Source organism: Mya arenaria, chromosome 14 (assembly GCF_026914265.1).
Source record: "Mya arenaria isolate MELC-2E11 chromosome 14, ASM2691426v1".
Taxonomy (NCBI): domain Eukaryota; kingdom Metazoa; phylum Mollusca; class Bivalvia; order Myida; family Myidae; genus Mya; species Mya arenaria.
Window position 1 is genome coordinate 12,324,596 of NC_069135.1, and position 20,867 is coordinate 12,345,462.

General features: G+C 36.2%; 2 protein-coding genes across 4 annotated transcripts in view; both read left to right on the plus strand.

Moving 5' to 3' along the window:
- The first annotated feature begins 36 nt into the window (after positions 1-36).
- On the plus strand, positions 37-6,380 carry LOC128218149 (deoxyribonuclease-1-like). Its single transcript, XM_052925707.1, has 9 exons — positions 37-149; positions 281-488; positions 2,689-2,777; positions 3,362-3,436; positions 3,605-3,714; positions 4,285-4,400; positions 4,676-4,830; positions 5,790-5,886; positions 6,246-6,380. Exons 2-9 carry the CDS (start codon positions 282-284, stop codon positions 6,291-6,293), a joined length of 897 nt encoding a protein of 298 aa, XP_052781667.1. The 5' UTR covers positions 37-149; position 281; the 3' UTR covers positions 6,294-6,380.
- A 2,845-nt stretch (positions 6,381-9,225) lies between these two features.
- The window catches only part of LOC128218603 (centrosomal protein of 41 kDa-like), a 30,350-nt gene continuing 18,708 nt past the window's right edge, over positions 9,226-20,867 (plus strand). The window contains exons 1-3 of one of the 3 annotated variants that reach the window (XM_052926313.1): positions 9,226-9,273; positions 9,403-9,466; positions 13,265-13,312. In XM_052926313.1, the coding sequence (XP_052782273.1) occupies positions 9,235-9,273; positions 9,403-9,466; positions 13,265-13,312 (151 nt within the window). In that variant the 5' untranslated portion in view covers positions 9,226-9,234. Of the gene's footprint in view, positions 9,274-9,402; positions 9,467-13,264; positions 13,313-17,384; positions 17,958-19,520; positions 19,539-20,867 lie in introns of those variants that run through there. The other 2 variants (XM_052926312.1, XM_052926314.1) reach the window with 2 other exon arrangements.

The following is a 20,867-nucleotide window of genomic DNA, read 5'->3' on the forward strand; positions in this document are numbered from 1 at the left end:
AAACGATATTGTGCACAGTACTAATTACTTTCACAGGCTATAGCTGTTATGTATACTGGAGATAAACGTTGGGCCAACTGCGGCCGAATATAGAATAGTCTCGATAAAATATGGTCTTGGACATGCTGACCGTATAAACTTCTGATCAGGTAAGTCCAAGGTTGAAACTTAAAAAGATATAATTCAAAGACAGTTATAACATATCATTAACACTAATTGGATGTAATATGTTTTTGATATTCGAATCACTACAATACACTATGTGAGAACATTTATTCAGAATGTCTGCGTGTCTGCAATTTCTTGCGCTGTGCCTCCTGGTCGGAAGTTACAGTTGTCTGCCGGCCGTGAACGCCACTTCCGGTGCTCATGCAGTTCAGGGTCGGGCGGCGCGGCTCCCGCGAGTGCTTAAGTTCGGTGCTTTCAACATCAAGATTTTCGGGCGGAGCAAAATGAGCGACCCGGTCATGGCCGCTCATATTCGTGATGTAAGCTGTGGCTTTGTTTTATTTGTTTGACTCTAAAGATGATCGTTTTGTGGTATTGCACATTTGCATTATGATATACTCAAAGACAAAAGAAAGAAAAAACTTCCGATTTTCCCGATGTCTTTATTAAAATATTCTAAAGTACAAGGGCAAAAATGTATCATGGAGAGGTGTTTATTTTCTTCAGACAGGGTTTCATTCGGATTCGTAGAATATTGCAAAACAAACAAATCGAAATATACAAATGAAGGTTGCTAAGCGTTTTCAAAACAATACTCCTTTGTTATTATTTTTTACAATTATTCATAAATGTTGGGACACGTCTGAGGTTGTGTCGAGTGTAACTGGGCCCGTTGTTTTAAAAGTACTATTAAATCATTAGCTCACCTGAGCACAAAGTGCTCAAGGTGAGCTTTTGTGATCGGTCTATGTCCGGCGTCTGTCGTCCGTCGTCCGTCGTCCGTCGTCAACATTTGGTTATAATCATCTTCTTTTCCTAAACCGCTTGAACAATTTTGATTAAACTTCATAGGAATGATCCTTGGTAGGTGCTTATTCAAAATTGTTCAAAGAAATTATTTCCATGCAGAACTCTGGTTGCCATGGCAACCTAAAGGAAAATGTCAACAATTGGTTATAATCATCTTCTTCTCCTAAACCGCTTGGACAATTTTGATGAAACTTCATAGGAATGATCCTTGGTTGATGTTTTTTTCAAATTTGTTCAAAGAAATTAATTCCATGCAGAAGTCTGGTTGCCATGGCAACCTAAAGGAAAATGTCAACAATTGGTTATAATTATCTTCTTCTCCTAAACCGCTTGGACAATTTTGATTAAACTTCATAGGAATGATCCTTGATTGGTGCTTTTTTAAAATTGTTCAAAGAAATTAATTCCATGCAGAACTCTGGTTGCCATGGCAACCTAAAGGAAAATGCCAACAATTGGTTATAATCATCTTCTTCTCCTAAACCGCTTGGACATATTGATTAAACTTCATAGGAATGATCCTTGGTTGGTGCTTATTCAAAATTGTTCAAAGAAATTATTTCCATGCAGAACTCTGGTTGCCATGGCAACCTAAAGGAAAATGTCAACAATTGGTTATAATCATCTTCTTCTCCTAAACCGCTTGGACAATTTTGATGAAACTTCATAGGAATGATCCTTGGTTGATGTTTTTTTCAAATTTGTTCAAAGAAATTAATTCCATGCAGAAGTCTGGTTGCCATGGCAACCTAAAGGAAAATGTCAACAATTGGTTATAATTATCTTCTTCTCCTAAACCGCTTGGACAATTTTGATTAAACTTCATAGGAATTATCCTTGGTTGGTGCTTTTTCAGGCAACTGTGACAAGTCCTGTCAGTGATTATCCAGGCAACATGTGTATATCTTGCCATATGTATTTGACACATAAAGGCAAGATCAACTTTTTATGTACTTGTTCATAGGTCAATGTCACATTCGGAGGCATTTGTCACATCACCACTGTGACAGCTTTTTTTCAATATTCTTAGAGAAACAAGCTATATTGATAACAAAGGTTAAACTTTTTTACTCTGGTGAGCGATTTAGGGCCATAATGGCTTGTTTAATTTACACTTTAGTTTTGTCCTTACAACAACGGCTTAGCTTTACCGCAACTATTTTTTAGTTAATGCAAAAATCCGTATAATGATATTGACCGCTCCAACTGTTAGAAAAAGAATCGAAAGAATGTCAAAAACAACAACATTCTTTGTAAAGCCATGTTGCATCGACAGCTTTCGAAAGTCTTAAAAATATTTATAAAATGAATACTTCCGATCGAAAGGTATTTACTTAAAATTATACCTCAAAACTAATTTTATTCAGGATTGGCCTTCTACAGGAACAAATGGTTTCAATTTTTCCAGCTCCGGTTTTTAAAATATATTTGTTTTGTTTTGTTTCCGCTCGTTCGATACAAAACATAACGGACAAAATCCGTAAAACAATCGAAAGAGTTGGTGTGGCCTAAACAGAGTTAAAACGATAACGGAACTTATCAAATTTGAAACAAAATCAGTTAGTATTTCCATGTTGTTGTTTTTTTGTCTACGGGTGAGAAGAACAAAGTCAAGTAGTTGGGTAAGCTTTTAACTTAATCAATTCGTGAATATTAACAAATCTTCTGACCAAGGACGCGAATGGTGCGCCAACTTACTTTCGTTTACAGATTGTGCGTCTGTACGACGTGATGCTCATCCAGGAGATCAGGGACGCCACAGGAGAGGCCATACAACAACTTTGGGACATGGTCGGCAGGTCAGGGAGTTCAGTAGTATACTGTTACAGAGGTTGTTTGTATACGTCGTATGTAATGTATGTATACAACTATGGGACATTGTCGGACGGTATTGAGATTAAAATTCAAGAACGTTCAGAACCTTTTGCAAATGGTCGTCAACGTATCGTTAGTAAATACAGGGCGATACACTTACATCATTGTTCTGAGACATGGTAGGGCGACACACTGATTTTGGATCTGATGGCAGCAAGTAAGATTTAAATCGAAGTCTTTGAACCGTTTAGCCATAAACCAACCTTCTTGGAAGTGGTCGATGGAAATAATAGGCAGATGTCATTGGTCTGAATGGTAGTGCATTTCATAATATTGTCGAACATCATTCAGCTTTATCCAGTTATAAAATGGACACTTAACATAACTTAATTATTGAATGAGTTAAAGGAGGATAAGTTCATGAACGGAATATAAGAAATGCACACGTATCTCGGAAGTTATCGTGTCCAGTTGCCTAAATGTATACGTCTGAACGTCATTTTGGAAATGGAATTATCACTGATGAATATGTTGTACATATTCACTCAGACAAGAAATTGAATTACAGGTTAGAGTACGGCATGGTGATCAGTGAACGTTTGGGACGGACAACGTCAAAGGAGGAATACGCCTACTTCTTTAGGTATTCCTTGTCCCCAAGTTAAGATCTTAAATTACAGCGCTTCTATTATTTTTCTATATTGCATATATTTTAGCCAAATAAATATTGCGAACAGTATGTGATAAAGTCCTTTTATGATAATACTACCGTGTATAAGTTTGCACCACTCACGTGTATCGCCCCCTCCAGACACAGCACCATTTCCCTGATATCCACCCACCAGTACGACGACGGACCGGACGACAACAGTGACGCCTTCGAGAGGGAGCCCTACTGTATCCTGGTCAGGCCCGTTGGAGGTGAGGTCTCTAATCGCACAATTGTCCAAATGTTTGTTCAATAACAATGCGTCATTGATGATTCCCCGAGTGTACTTAACCTCGTACCGGTACACGTATAACAATATATATAATACAAATACAATGAAAACTACAGCGACAGTCCAATAGTCAAACCTTTAAAAGGATACCCTTGGTAGAGCCACAAGATAAAGGCCCAATTGACACAAAACTACATAGATCATTATACCACAATGATTTGAATATTGACTTCCGGTTTTATACCCGAAGTCTGATTGACGTATAGTCGAATATCATTGGCTCGAACTCCCAGGGACCGGCGAAAATACATCGAGCCTCGGAAAAATCGAGACAAGCGGGAATACTTGCCTTCAGTATATAGATATCGGTCTTTTACATTCAGGTCGAGTCAACGAGAAATTCGAGCTAGGCGAGATGGAATCAACAGGGTTCGAGTATAGCATAGTTGTTCGGATATCTGATTGAATAAGAATTATAATTGTCCAATCTGAGCAGGAAGTATTTCAACCCTACTTTTGTTCGTGATTCCTGGTCCTCTTGCCTCTACAGGTACCTACGACATTGCGTTGGCAGGTGTTCACATCAAACCCACCGAAGCCGTTGCTGAGATTGACTCGCTGATCGACGTATATTACGACGTTCTGAAAACGTGGCCGGCTATTAAGGTGGGTTTTAAGCGGAAGATTGAAAATGAGAATGAATAGTATCCTATCTAAAGAATGCCAAGTACGGCTATACGAAGAACAAGCAATAGAGTTCGGAGTAAAAATAATTATTCGACACAGTTTTTACCTTCAATTAATTCGCTTTCATATTAAAGAAACATAATTTAATATGGGAAAACTACTTTTAAACATACCCCTGTTGAAGTTGATGAACAATAGCGCTACTAATGTCATTGAATAGGAGAAAGTAGAACACATTTCGTTGTTTTTCTCAGGACGTGATAATCATGGGCGACCTGAACGCGGACTGTAGTTACGCCTCGGAGTCCGACTTGCGCAAACTACCCATCTATAATGAGCAGCTATTCTACTGGCCGCTCGGCTTTGACATCGACACCACTGTCTCTTCAACAGATTGCGCTTATGACAGGTCCGTGCATGATCTATAGTGCAAAAAACTGATATGGCATTTTACGCAATAATCGCATGTCAACCTTGGTTTTTACTTCCCAGGCTAGGTTCATGCAAGAAGAAAATATACTGACGTCGTACTAACGCCGTTGGCGAATCCGTGCTGTTCGATAGCCAATCGCGTTGCTAAGTATATGTCGCATGTTAGGTCTCGATATACCCATTCAATTTGAGAGAGTCTTCTGCAGAGTGGGATCACTCTAGATGTCATTCATCGCAGGTTTCGCGGCATTTTGGGTACAAAATTACTCCTTTGGCGAATAACCCATCAACCGATGGGGGTAAAACTCCCCCCTTGGCTTCAAAATTCTGTTTAAGTCACACGTGGGGATGTGACGGGGTCAAGCCATAATGCGGCCATTATAGGGCGCGGGCAGACCTTTATAAACTCAACAACAACAAGAGTCTTCTGCAGAACGTAATCGCAGACCGAGATCATACTATCTGTTCGGACAAAAATGGTGTAAGAACGGTTCATACCATACGTAACTCAAACAATTTTAGCACTTTTGGAAAAGTAAAAACTGTGTTTGGACATTAGCTAAAGATGACTGCTTAGGCCGGGGCTAGGATAAGTTAAAAGTGTTGAACGTTTCATTACTGACAATTAACAGTTTTAATCTTGCATTTTAACGTTGTATTTAGTTTGTGATTCCAAGTTATCTCCCTGCAAGATTTGTTTATAATCTGTGGCATGTCTGAACAAGCAAGAAGCTACTGTCGAACATTATTTAAGTGTTGATGTTTCGGTTTGCACGGAACGGGCAAAATAGGCATACGAACTTTGAGACGATCGTCATCGACATGCGGTTGCAATTCTCTTGCTGTTTCCAACCCCGGATGATTCACATGTAAGCTATAACTTCTAAAATACGGCATCGCAGAAAAATATACAACATATGTTGCCTATTTTTGCAGGTTCATTTTGTCCGGTCCGAATATTCGTTCTGCTATCATCCCCGGGAGCGAAGGGGTGTTTCTATATGATGCCCACTTCGGAATGTCCTACACCAAGGTATTCTTGATAGCGCATAACATCAGGCCTTTCATTTGCTGTCGGTCGAGAATTTAAATGGAATGTAGCGGATTAAGCAACCATTGCATATGATACTATTCTTTCATGTCGTATCTTGTATGTGTACTGTATGATGTTTGAATAGTTTGAACTTAGTACATCATGTACGCTACAATAGCTATAGTGATTTCTTTTCCCAACTGCCATGTCTTCATATTTATATAGGATATAATGACCGTTAATGCAGATCTAGTTTTAAGTAGTTTGAGTTTGTATTTCTCGAATTATGAATTCCTTATTGTTCTATCCTATATAAAAACAAATGAAAGTGCTTGTTTAGTTGTCCATAAAAATTTCAGGCATACGATCTGAGTGACCATTACCCTATCGAGTTGGAAATATGGTGACATGCTGGACCAGTCCGTACTCCCTATTCGTATTTTGAACATAATATGTACACTGTGGAACTTTAATAAAAGAATTGTTTTCTTTTTGCTGCAAACGGTTTGTTAACTATATCTTGCCACGCGTCTTATGTATGAATCGATAACATATTCAATGCTCCATTTATAAATCAGATTATAATATAATGTCGGTATATTTCTGCAGTTACTCGTTGAGACTAAACAAATTGTATGTATCTTATACAATAACCAGAAATGTGTACTTCTATCAACAGTGCAATTGGTAAATAATACATGTAATAAAAACATCATTGTAATACAGGTGAGCATTTTTAGTTAATAATCCAGAGATGGATCATACGTTTTTAGCATTTTCTGACTTAAAAGGTTTTATACCTTTTAAGGGTTGTTGGCAATAATATTTAGGTATAATGATTTCTTCAATACATACAATTGACATTCAAAAATAAATAGAAACTCGTCTTCAAGTGCATATCATATAGACATAACATATAGGACAAAGTCGTTCTATATTATCTGCCCACGTCTACGTTCAATCTATGCAGGGCGTTTATGTTTTGTGGTCCATTATCTAGTTTAGCTTATTCATTGTTTAGTGCAATTATATATCTTGAAATTTTCAATGCTATTCAAATAAGGTTTTTAAAATTAGTATCAATAAAATTCTGATTTCGGATTCTGTTAAAAATAAATAGTTTCCAGTTTCATGGGAACAGGGTGTTATATCCTCAATGATTCAATACATACCAGATTAATTACATTTTATCCCACTACAGCCGATCATCCCATATATTGGATGATGATAATGATGTCTACTCTCTGCACCAAATGCATGCTTAATTAAAGTACATAAACAATTCCTTATCATGACCCTAAAAGCCTACTGATTACTGGTTGGCTGAAATGTTGGTTATGTGTACATAGTATACAATTGATACTGCTGAAGGTCGTTTCCAGATTGAGCCTTACATGGGTGCCGTTCTTGGTCAGCACGATTTAGGTTTAGGTGGCGTACTTGACCTTGCCGAGCTACCCCCATATCGAAATTATCGTATATACGTTTACACTCTATTTACATGCATAAAGACTCTTAGAGAGAGTATCTGAAATGGGCATTGGAACATTGGAACAGTGCGAGCGAAAATAGTGTACTTCTCACTTGTGTCTTAATTATGTCCCTTGCTAAAGCTAACAATAAGCACATTTGACTATATAATTATATGACAATCATTCCCTGCTTGTTGAATGGAATGACAATAATGAAGTCCACATTGCCTAAAATTGAAATCCACTTACGCCAATCAGCCGCCTCAGAAGATAGTCAAAACAAGATCGGCGTTATATTGAGATAGAACAAACCAGTCTTGTCAATGAATACAACTGTTAGGTGGACGGAGTCGACAGAAAGGACCAAAACATTAGCACATATAGGATCTCTATCAGATCAAAGAAGAGGCGGTGGCCATGTTTCGCATTCATTCCAGATATGGTGATGCAAAACGCACACCTGATTTTGTACAGGATGGAACCACGTTACCGTAATGTACCATTGTACCTTAGGGACTTATAATTACGACGAAATGTCTGTAAAATATATCTGATGAGATATTATCAAAGGGTACCTGCTGACAAGATCCATGTATCTTTACAAAAAAGACCTCTGGGTACAATAAGGCGTGATAGTATAAATCATTTCATTGCCCCTATACTTACACAGAAGGTTTGTGAACACTGAAGAGGCAAATCCACCAGAATTTGGGGAATGTGTCCAGTAGAAACCCACGATAAATACTTTGCCGCATTGTTATGCGCTATTTTTTACAAAGTTATGTAGACGATGTCATATTGTTTTCTAACTAATTCAGTGGTGTTATGATTCGCATACCATAATCGTGCTGTAGGAATATGATATCAGTTTTAATGATGTATTACTCAACAATGACCAAATGCAGCTATACTAGTTTTTGCAGCGTATAGAAACTATAGTACAAAAGGATTGATGCAAAAGTGTACTTTTTAAATATGTATACATGTGCCTCACAACCCATTCGTGACTAGTATTCCATTTTCGGAATGGGATAATAGATGATTAAAGGCCGGGGTGCATGACCCCAAATATCCTACCGGACAGCCATCGGTTTATGAGGTCTGCTCACAGGGCTTGTTGTATTGTGTGCTCCTGATAGAGTGGTACAAAAGAATTTGTCCATTGGTTTCTCATTTGAGAATAGATAAATAAATTTCATATACCATGACCAATACTTCCACAGATGATTGTGGTATAATAAGCCATTTGATAGTATATATCAGCCAAGATAATGGATGTTTCCCACCACGTGTTAGTTAACAGGATCTGGTAGTGAAACTCAGTTGGCTGTTAGAGGGTCGTGAACTTTAAAAAAAAACTGTCAATTAACATTGCTGGGTAAATTGAATTTGTTTGACAGTTATGAAATAAATATTTGAAAGTAGTATTTTTAACTGTTTGAGAAACTTGAGATTTACAAAATATGTTTACGATACATTAAATAAACCATATGACAAATTTAGCAAGTTATGTATGTAAATTTCTTATTTATTTGATAAAAGTACTAGCAGACAGCTCTTTGAGGTCAAATAAAATAGCCATTTTTCTGACTGTCTGCTTTTTATGCTATTACCCCGGCCTTTAAAAATGCAAACTACCTGTTTTTCAGCAAAAGAAACTCAAACTACAATTTCGGTTACATTTAAAAAGTATGTAATGGTCAAACTATACATAACTCCCACATTCCGATTATAAGCTTACCGGTAAGGGGAGGTCACTGTGTAGAAGTCTTTTGATTGGAATGCCTTTTGCCGCATTTTAAACATGTTCTTATTCAAAGCACGCGCGTCAAGCGTCTGCGCAATCGCACTTGCATCGTTACGAATATATACAAAGATGTCTTCCGTCAGTACTTCAAGAGCGAAGAAATCGGATGTAAATATGTTTTTTGAATAAAGTAATAACAACATATTATCAATTCTAAACAGATCCATAGCCTTGCAACGGTTTTCTATCAAAACTAATTTGTAAAATCTGTTAAACTGTTGCATTTTGCTTTTTCAGCCGATGAACCGAAAAATTCCAGAGAATCCAAAATACAAACATGTGCGAGCCACAGTCGATACAGGTACATCTCATTTAGTTCTGTGCGAACGTAAACTGTTTTAATTGTCACTGTTGTTTAGAACTAAATGGTTGAGAATTAAGTATTCCCAAACCCTGCATATCATTTTAGGGAGGTTGTGGAACAAATCTATACCCCTATTAATTTTATTAAATTTATGTCAGAGGCTGCACACCAGTATAGTCCAAATAATTGTACTTTGGCGGATTTTTTTTTAGATTTTTGATATGGCAAATCCTTCACGTACAAATTGTTTAGTATCAAAAGTGGGTAGTTGTTCCGATCAGGATTCCGGGTTAAAGCATATAGAGTCTATAAAATATCATAAAAACAAGAAATATTACCAGATAATGTTATTTTATATTAGTTCCGTACACAAAAAATAAATATCCAACTTATAATTATGAGTTTGACGGCTTTTTTTCATTTCATTCTGTCAAAACATAACGATATATACATACATGCCATATTTTCTGGAGACCATTCAGGGGGATTTGTTCAAAAGTCTGAAAATTCAGGGGGATTTTGGTAGTATTCAGGGGGATTTTTTAGCAGGTCTAATTCGACAAAATTTCAAAGTATTTTAAGACGCAAGTGCAAAAAAAACAAATTGCCATAATTTTGAAAGGCTCCCGAGGGGATTATGTCCAGAATTTAAGGGGATTTGGGTCACATACCAGAGAATTTTCATCATCGCCATGTAGCATTACGGGCATGACACACGTGCCAATTTACCTTGTCTACCCCTTTTTCCAGCACTTCATCTATATTTTTATGAGACACAGCCATATTGCATAATAAAAGCACTCAATTGCAAAATAGAATACTTCACAGAAAAATATGTTTCAGAGACAATTTAATGGGCTTACCTTCCTCTAAAATCGGATACAAAATCTGCTCATTATGATCATAAATGATGACTTTCAGACTAATAGAGAGAATGGAATGAATTATCAATATTTTTCATTTCAATTCCCAAATAGTCAGATTTGTTTGCTTCTGATAAAAAGCAAATGCACAATTTATTGTTTAAGTTCATAAACATATCATCTTTTGGCATTCATCAAAAAATAAAAACATCACCACCATAATATTAAAATAAATAAAAGTCATTTCATCCGAATTGTCTACTTTCAGTTTCTCTTCTGGAAGTTCTGTTATTTTCCGATATTTGCGATGAAGGTCATGTCATGTATATAAACATATTAGTGGGACATAACAAAGAACAGCATTGTCTTTTAGTTATTTTAATCCTTTTCTTTACTAAATAATGTACTGTCACCTTTAAATTATAAATCCTTTTGATGACAATGACACTAGTCATTCTAAAATGCCGTCCAGGCTTTTTTTTAATGATGGTTAGCCTGGACTAGACAATGACACGTTTTGAAGAACACTTTAATTTGTTACATCCTCTCTGATTGGATAAAACCTATAGTTTTAACCAATGAAAATCGACCTTTTATCTGACCAGTCTAATTGACATTTCTTACCAAATTCTGTCAGTTTCAATCAAAACAATGCATGAAATGTGCCCTGCTGATTTATTAAGTGTCACCCAATAGGTGTTGTTAAAACACACCATCAGTTGATAATCCAATTAAGACAGGAAGGGCATTATAACTGTAAACAGGCATATATAATTAAACCCTGTGATAATTTTGCATAATTTTAAACACACTTTTTTTAATTCCGGGGGATTTTCACCCCTCTCCGGGAGACCGGGGGATGGGTCGAGATTCCAGGGGATTTTTTCCCCCTCCGGGGGATATGGCATGTATGTATATACATGAAGGGCACCTGCAAGGCTTCAGGGCACAGTTTTAAATCGCTCAGAACATTTCGGCCATGGCTGAGTTGTTACGATTGTATAACAAGGTCTATCTCGAAGCTTTGTCGGAGGAGGGCGAGTTATTACGATTGTATCGAGTTGTTCCCCTTCGCATAATTGTTTTCTTTGTCAGTCAACTTTCGTTTTGTTGGAAAGGTAAACAACTTGTTTAAATGCATTAAATGCTTGTTTAGTGCAAAATAACTTTTCACTTACATGGTAAAATGTGTATATAACTCTTTATGATCAATTTCAACCATAAAATACTTCACTTCCATATTTTTAAAACACCCTCTTTTTTTGCACATTCCCGTTTAGACGTTAGGGATTGGAAGAATCCCGTATAACACGCCTATTATTTTAGACTACACACCAGTATTGAGCAGGGATGTTATTTCATGACATTGTAAATTTATACTTCTGGGGAACAATAATCTGGATCTGAGTTCCTCCGAGTGGCTGGCTTACCGCCGAGTTTAATATGAAAGATAGCGTTGGAAATCCACCTATTTATGACCCCGCAGCGGAACTCCGTGTCTAATCAGATAGGCAAGAAATCTTTCTTGTTCAGAAGTTATTTGTTTATATGCTTATGCACATTGTTAATCATAAAAGATTCTAACCAATGTTTAATTTGTATTTGTGTCCGTAAACGCCAATTGAATATTGTCTTGAAAAACAAACATTGAATCATAAAATATTGCCAGTAATTGTATTGCATCATAAAACAGTCGACATTTTACATGATTCTGAACCATGAACATGCGCTGTGAACTTTGAATGCATGTTTAACCTCCTGATTTTCCGAAAATGTGTAACCGTAAGGGAAACGGAAAGTGGGTCTAACTCGTTGAGTGTACTTTAGCATCCACTGTGCCAGGTTAAAAAGTTTTGAAATTGCGTCACCAAAGTGGCATCACAACATAATGTTTATCATATGATTTTTCAAATAACACCTTTTTATTGTCATGAGCACAGAAAATAATACCTTTTCTGAAAAGATTGTTTTGATCACGCCCAAAAATATCGATCTTAAACAAAATTCAACAAAAATCTGCTATATGTCACTCCATGGACCAGGATTACAAACAGTCTCAAGTCTAAATTCAGACTCAAGACTCAAAATTACAAATCTTCATCTTATCTTCTAGCAGAGCATGGATGGTGAACTTTGTTGAATTATATTATTATTTGAATGAATTAATATAACTTACATATATATATATATATATATATATATTTGTTAAAGAAATGGAATAAAGATTATTTCTTGTACAAGATTAAAGAACCATAAGCTCATTGAGCTATTTCCAACATAATAATAAACATATATCATATGACATACTGTATCAAAACATAACAATGAGCTTGTGACTTGGAAATAAAAGCATATAGTTTAAAATATTGGAACAAGTACTGCTGTTCCTTATTATATTCATGCATACAATTACCAAACGTGAGAGTGTCAGATGGATTAAAGCATTGAAAACAGTGATAACACCAACAAGTTATGGAAAACACATTATTACATTTACTTTATTAGATTTGCCTTAAATGGTTTGTGTAAGAAAGAACCAGCTGCCTGGACAGTCCAAACGTGCAAGGATTTTCATGCATCTATGAAATGTTTTAAGACAGATGTACAATCAAAAACCTTATAATAATTTTTTGAATTGCACTTAATTGTTCCTTTTTAAAAATGCTTTTCTGAGTCTAGTCTCAGACTGTTTGTTATCATGTAGGGCCTGTATTACCCTGTTATGATATAAACAGTTTCTGAACTGAGGCTGAAAGAGTGTGGTATGCAGTATACAGAAACTGGACAATATTCAGTCCTACAACGATCCAATTATGCAAATAGATATGTAACATGTTTAAACAAAACATTTTAGAGCTTCAGATTCATCAGTTCTGGTACAATGAATTATGATGGCCTCTGTTTTTTTAATTTCTCACAAATTTTCTTCCAGGTGCCAGCATTACAAAGTACATGGAGAAGATTGAAGACATTCGAAGTAGTAAGTTCAATAAGTTGTTCACTCATGGTACAAAAACAACAACATAATAATGAGGGGAAGTTACAACTCATGAACCTAAAAGCATCTTGTACAGTTTATCTCCCTTTATGTGGGAGTTATTTCCCTGTAGTTTTATTTATTTTTTATCCTGCTCATAGTTCAATTTGATTTTTGTTGACTGTCATCTGCCCTGATTGTTGTTGTCATGTTTGTTGTTGGCGTATGATGCAAGCCTTGTATATAGCAAGTCAAGCATTCTGACTTAAACACTGTCTATATCCTGTGTTATTACAATCAATTATAGTCAACTGAGAAAAACAAAGGAGAATTGGCATCCATACTTGTTTCATCACAGCTCGGAATTTTATTGTTTGATCATTGAGTGATGTCACTTAATTGTGTTCAATCATCAATGTTCATTATTGGGTGAACAAGCCTGAATTCTTGCACTAAATTGAAAAGCTTATAAAATATCAACAAACACTGCCATATAAAGCCAAGAAAGCATTGTGTTTATTTTTGACCACTGTAAAATGTGCCGTGACAACAATAGAATATTAAAACTTGACTAACTTGAAACTGACAATGTGTTATTTATGTGTAAGAATGTTAACATTGTTTTGACGTTTGTGTATGTTTGTTTCAAGACACTGTTTACTTCCTTATCGTTATGAGCTTTGAGTTGGCACAAGTGAGATTGTACTAAAACATAAAGTGACATTTAGAAAACAATGAACCTCATGTATGAAATGCAGTACTAATAACTAATTTATTACTGATTTAGATCACTGAAAAAATTATATTTCATGATAAATTCTATTTTAATGACACAATCCTTTTGTTATGCTGTCATTTTAACAACACTAAATTATAGTAATGTTATGACATGACATCAGCAAAGTGGAATACGGACAAATATATTTTGTGATATGGATTGTCCAAACCATGGAATGTGGCTTTAACAACAAAACACATTATAGTTTGCTGAAAGTTAGAATACTGGTTGATATTAAACATTGATAAAGTTTTTTCACGAATCAATGGTTATGCTTATGAAATTCTCAGGGTAACATTCAGGGCAAGTACAATTGTACAAGTGGTTATATTCATTAAAATAGTTACCATGGCTGATGGTGACTGTCTCCCACCCAACTTGAGTGTCGATGGTGCGATGGTCTAGTGGTTAAGGTGACCGTCTCCCTTCCTTGGTCCATGGTTCAAACCTTTTATGACTGGAAATGGTTTCTGCCAGGGATGAAATAATTCAAGTGAATAGCACACATGTATGATACCAGCTTAAGTGATGTTTAAAATCAGTTTATTTTATAGACCATTAAGATTTGCAAACAAATGGCATTCAGTTTCATGTAGTGTTGATTTTCTTGTTTTTCATGGTTTCAATTGTTGTTAATTATTATTTTTGGAATACAAATGTAAAAACATTGCTAAAATGTTGTGAAGGGGTGTTGTATTATGTTAGAAGACTGTTTTTAGATGTAAGATGTATTATCATTCTTCTGCTGCAGCTAGTGTTAGTGCCGTTTGGAGGCAGTAGAAGTCATTCACTGTAGTTGTTTATTTTCTGGTCGATCAGGAGTAAATACAATACAGCTTAGTTATATCTCCCCCATTCATTGGGAGACATATTGTTTGGCCCTGTCTGTCAGTCAGGTTTTAGTCCAGCAAAAAACAATATTTAGTAAGTTATTGCTCAGGTTTGCTTTGACAGTGTTAATGCATTTATATTATCAATAAACATCTAAACAAAAGCTGAAATTGCAACCTTCATTCAGGTTCTCAGCATGTCATGTTATGTTAGTTCTAAAGAATAACTATCCTGATTTCGTTATTAAGAGTCGGCAGTGATGCAAAAGTCAATGGAGGGACCAAAACTTTAAATGTTTTAAAAAATCAACTTCATTTTAGTTTTGAGGTTCAATATTTAACAAGCATGACTTACATATCCGATGCAACATGAAAAGCTGTAAACATGACCTACATTATGTATGCTTAATTACAGACTTCCGAAGAGGGACAACGCATGTCAGTACAAGAATGTAATGATTAATTCAAATTTGAGTTGCCTCCCTTGGACTAAAAAAACGGTTTTAGGTTTTACCATTTGCTTTTTCTAAAATTGAACTTAAAATACAGCAATATGTGGTATTTGAATAATTTATCTCCGGTTTATACTTAAAAAAGACAAATCAATTATGTCTGATAATGCAAGGTATAAGGAAAATTAAAAAATCCTTACAGGGCCTCATGCAAATGAGTGCGCGCGTGATGACGTCATCCCTCGCGTGCAACTTACAAGGCCAGAAGTGTAAACAATGTTTATTTGGGTCGAATTCCACATAGTACTTTCATTTGAACGCAGACAACAGCTGATATCTGTCAGAAAAGATGCCGCAATGAAACGCCAGACTGATTTGTGTAAAATATATTGTTTTGACTGGTTTTAAATGGGTGGGCGAAAAAGTGGCACAGGCGAATAATAGGTCACTAACCAGTATGCATTTTTGTAACCCAGAAATAAATTTCATCAACAAAATTTCATTATTTTTCTGAATAACTTTCTTATTTGACAAGTTATCACCAAGATCTCTCAATACATTGTTGAATGACAGTCTGGGGCATTTTGACATAAAAACCAAGTACTAATGTCATCAGACCTTTCTGTAATAATGTGAGTGCTTTTGGATCCAAAATCTGTTAAAATCATTTTTTGTAAAATTTGTTTAACTCCGTACTAAACCAAAACATGTTGGCAAGAATAAATGTTTCACTCTCAAAAAAGATAGTTCCCCAAAGCTAAATAAAACATGTATTTTTTAAACGTTTTAGTTTTTGACCTTCCCCACAAATTGCATTGCTGCCTACCCTTAAAGGCCATGGGCATCTTCTTCTACTGCATTCAAAGCTTGTAAGCTGATGACATTTATGGGCAATGAAATTCTTATTATAAAACAGTTGACTGCTCCTTTTACTCAACTACATTTCATGCAATTGTATTTTATATTTAAGTAGATTAATCATTTGATATTAACTTGGCCTTTGCATTATTTATATTGAACTTTAAATACCAGCTTAGCACAAATGTTATGATAATCCAGATAGGGTGTGTAATATTTGATCTACCCGACTGAAACCAGTCAGGTTTGGAGAGGGATTTATTTTAATTTTTATTTCATGAATAGTTTATTATTACACTTACTGTATTTATTTAACAATAATTCTTTATGTTTATCAAAGTTTTTAAAAATAATTTACAGAGAAAATTTATCTTGGTATTTAAAGCTTTATTTAGTCATATTGTACCATTAACTGAAATTTAAGATATTTCAAAGTTGATCTCTTAGAAATAAGAGTATTGTTTAAGAATTTCCGAATTCTTTATTTACTTGTGAAAGAAAAGAAAGTCCTGAAAGTTATTAAAGACTCAATAGCAATTGAATTAACATAAGTTTAAAGTAAATTTTGAGCAAACAAGGTGTGGTGTACAGTTTGTATACATGTTGGCCTGTGTGAATGAGTCTGGTCCCGCCCTGCCTGCTGGAACACTGCCCTGTGTGTCAACACCGGCTGACTCTCAGTCGTAGAAGGTCTTATCGTATTAAGGACATACAAAAATAATGGTTGTGGTTCTGGTTACATGCAGACAAAGAATATGAGCTAAGTTTGTAGGGATACCATTTTCTTTTTTGTAAATTATTTTATTGCGTTTTATTACAATTTGTATTTGTCCAAGCAATTTCTATACTTATTTTACTGATTTTTCTAAAATATAGGTTGGGATGGGACTGATATCAAGGTCAGTCAGGTAACTGGAAACACAGCAAAATTTTTGTCTTGCCTAAGTATTTAAACATAAGTTCCTTAGATACTGCCACCGTTGGGTTTTCATGTGTTGAGGCCTTCATTGATTATGTATGAAATTTTAATGACAAATTTAATTGTGTTACATTCGGCTTAGATCTTGGTTTAGTTTTGAAAATTTATTATGCAATTACATGGATTGCCACTTTCAGAGATAATCTGGTAGTCATGTCCTACTGGAGGTTGTAAATTGTGTTTTCACTGCTTCGAGCGTTGTCAATAAATCTGAATTGAAGTTTATGAGGATCTGATTTGGAATATTATGCCATTATTTTTCTTATAACCGACCAGTGAACTTGTTTTTTATTCTATAAAGAAAGGGCTTAAGATATTTGAAATTTGATGAACACCGATTGTTATTTAAATCTACAACACCTGATACATATTGAACAGCACATAAAAATTTCACTAACATTTAATGATTATTAAAGTGTTGGTTTAAACTGTCCAATAAGTAAAAATTTATAGATGGAGGAGAAACAGGAATAACCGTGCATGCATTGAAGTAATTATAACAAAAGTGAGAGTGTTAAATGAGTGATCACCATATAAACCTGAGAGTAACGAAGACATTGTAGCAGGTGGAATTACCGGAGACATTGAAGCACGTGAGGATCAAGGTTCAGCATGCCCAAGAAAGGGAACCCGACTGCCAGTGATAGCAACTTCAAGGAGCCGAAGCCAGTGCCCCGGTTAAAACTGTTCAAGGAACATAGACTTAACCTCTTTGATATCCTGAAGGATGCAGATAAGCCTGTTAGCAATGGTAGGTCTCTGAAGGATGCAGATAAGCCTGTTTACAATGGTAGGTCTCTGAATGATGCAGATAAGCCTGTAAGCGATGGTAGATCTCTGAATGATGCAGATAAGGCTGTAAGCAATGGTAGGTCTCTGAATGATACTGATAAGCCTGTTAGCAATGATAGGTCTCTGAATGATGTAGATAAAGCCTGTTAGCAATGGTAGGTCTCTGAATGATGCAGATAAGGCTGTTAGCAATGGTAGGTCTCTGAATGATGCAGATAAGGCTGTAAGCAATGGTAGGTCTCTGAATGATACTGATAAGCCTGTTAGCAATGATAGGTCTCTGAATGATGTAGATAAGCCTGTTAGCAATGGTAGGTCTCTGAATGATGCAGATAAGGCTGTTAGCAATGGTAGGTCTCTGAATGATGCAGATAAGGCTGTTAGCAATGGTAGGTCTCTGAATGATGCAGATAAGGCTGTAAGCAATGGTAGGTCTCTGAATGATACTGATAAGCCTGTTAGCAATGATAGGTCTCTGAATGATGTAGATAAGCCTGTTAGCAATGGTAGGTCTCTGAATGATGCAGATAAGGCTGTTAGCAATGGTAGGTCTCTGAATGATGCAGATAAGGCTGTAAGCAATGGTAGGTCTCTGAATGATACTGATAAGCCTGTTAGCAATGATAGGTCTCTGAAGGATGCAGGTAAGCCTGTTAGCAATGGTAGGTCTCTGAAGGATGCAGATAAGGCTGTAAGCAATGGTAGGTCTCTGAAGGATGCAGATAAGGCTGTAAGCAATGGTAGGTCTCTGAATGATCCAGAAAAGCCTGTAAGCAATGGTAGGTCTCTGAATGATGCAGATAAGCCTGTTAGCAATGGTAGGTCTCTGAATGATGTAGATAAGGCTGTTAGCAATGGTAGGTCTCTGAATGATCCAGATAAGCCTGTAAGTAATGGTAGGTCTCTGAATGATGCAGATAAGCCTGTTAGCAATGGTAGGTCTCTGAATGATCCAGATAAGCCTGTAAGCAATGGTAGGTCTCTGAATGATCCAGATAAGCCTGTTAGCAATGGTAGGTCTCTGAATGATGCAGATAAGCCTGTTAGCAATGATAGGTCTCTGAAAGATGCAGGTAAGCCAGTAAACTGGCCATTAGAAAGACATGATTAAAACTATATGGTCTACTTTCTTTAGAGGGGACAGTTGGAGTAATTTTTAAATAAATTTTGGAATTAAGTATTCAGAGATGACCTTTCTGATGGTTGCTCTGAAATATAAGTTTAAACTTTTTATTTACATGATATTGACAGTCTTTGTTTTGCATGGCTTCCTGACTTGCTGAAAACAAATATTGTTAAGTTGTTCAACTGAATATTGTTTGCATGATACAGTGTTTGATAAAGATCTTATGAAGGATTTGTAAGACAGTCTGTCAGAGTGCTGACTGGAAGATTGCCATAGACGTGCTGATAACTAATGATCATGCTTCAATATGTACACCTCACCACATTTGTATGAGCTCTTAATACCATTCCCGATGTTATACTGTCATCTCTTTATGACATGTATTAATTTCATCAGGCCACAAATGGTACAGAGGTAAGTATTTGTGATAGCTGACGGCCTGAACATGCTGTAATTGATTATCTAAAACTCGTTGTGTGACAGCTCTATGATAATGAAAGTTTAACAGGACTTGTGTTTGTTTTGGACAAAGTTGCCATCTAATTATTGGTTCTAGGCCAAACTAACCAATACCTTGGTCATGGCCTTCTGCTCTGGGCCTTAAATGTTGCATGAGAACCCATCCCCCTAAGCCCTAGCTGTGCGACTGATACCTGATTATAAACAGGCAAAATCATTTTCCTGAATAGGCAGTCTTGAAAATGCCCTAAGCTGATTATTCTGTTATTAATTATGTGTGTACATGTAGACTAATATTTGTTTTTCTCTAAGTATGGAGAATGTAATCTTATTTATGTAAGACATGTAATGGATTGTTATGAGGTTTGTCTGGCATAGTGACAACCCATTGCACTATAGTGGCCATTATAACTATTGTAGTTGAAGCTGTTAAAACAGTTATTATTGACCTTGGTCATGTTGTATGAAAAACAATTCAAGAGTCAGGTCTATTTATTGTTTTTTTTCCTTATTGTTTTGTTATAAGGAACCATGTGTTTATTCCCCCCCCCCCCCCCCATAGCCAATGCAACTCTGCTTCTCAACGTTGTCAGCTATCAAGTTAAATCTGTTAAAGTGATGATAAGAATTTTGGATTAAGAGATTAATAACATTTCAAGGCTAAAAATTGGATTCATGTGAACATAAAAGTTGATGAGGATTTTTATATAGATGACTATGATATGTTCGCTTGTAAAAAATTAAAATCACTTAGAAAGAATAAAGCGCTACAAGTATGTTGGGCAGATGAGGAAGAAGTCATCAGGGCCCTATAATCTGACTGGTGTAAGCTGTTCCAGGCCATGCAGAAAGTATTAGTTGTTCTGCCGAGGCCATGAAGATAGTATAAGTTGTTCTGCCCAGGCCATGGAGACAGTGTTAGTTGTTCTGCCCTGGCCATGGAGACAGTGTTAGTTGTTCTGCCCTGGCCATGGAGACAGTGTTTGTAGTTCTGCCCAGGCCATGAAGACAGTGTTAGTTGTTCTGCCAAGGCCATGAAGACAGTGTTTGTAGTTCTGCCAAGGCCATGAAGATAGTATAAGTTGTTCTGCCCTGGCCATGAAGACAGTGTTAGTTGTTCTGCCCTGGCCATGGAGACAGTGTTTGTAGTTCTGCCAAGGCCACGGAAACAGGGTTAGTTGTTCTGCCTAGGCCATGGAGAAAGTATTAATAACAGTGTCATGCCACGGAGACGGTTGCAGGTGTTCTGCCCAGGCCATGGAGATGGTTTCAGTTGTTCTGCCA

Excerpts from the sequence above, each read along its gene's own strand:
- LOC128218149 (XM_052925707.1), top strand. The coding sequence starts at position 282 with ATGTCTGCGTGTCTGCAATTTCTTGCGCTGTGCCTCCTGGTCGGAAGT. Across the intron at positions 489-2,688 it reads TGGCCGCTCATATTCGTGAT|ATTGTGCGTCTGTACGACGT; the intron begins GTAAGCTGTGGC and ends TTTCGTTTACAG. Across the intron at positions 3,715-4,284 it reads CCTGGTCAGGCCCGTTGGAG|GTACCTACGACATTGCGTTG; the intron begins GTGAGGTCTCTA and ends TTGCCTCTACAG.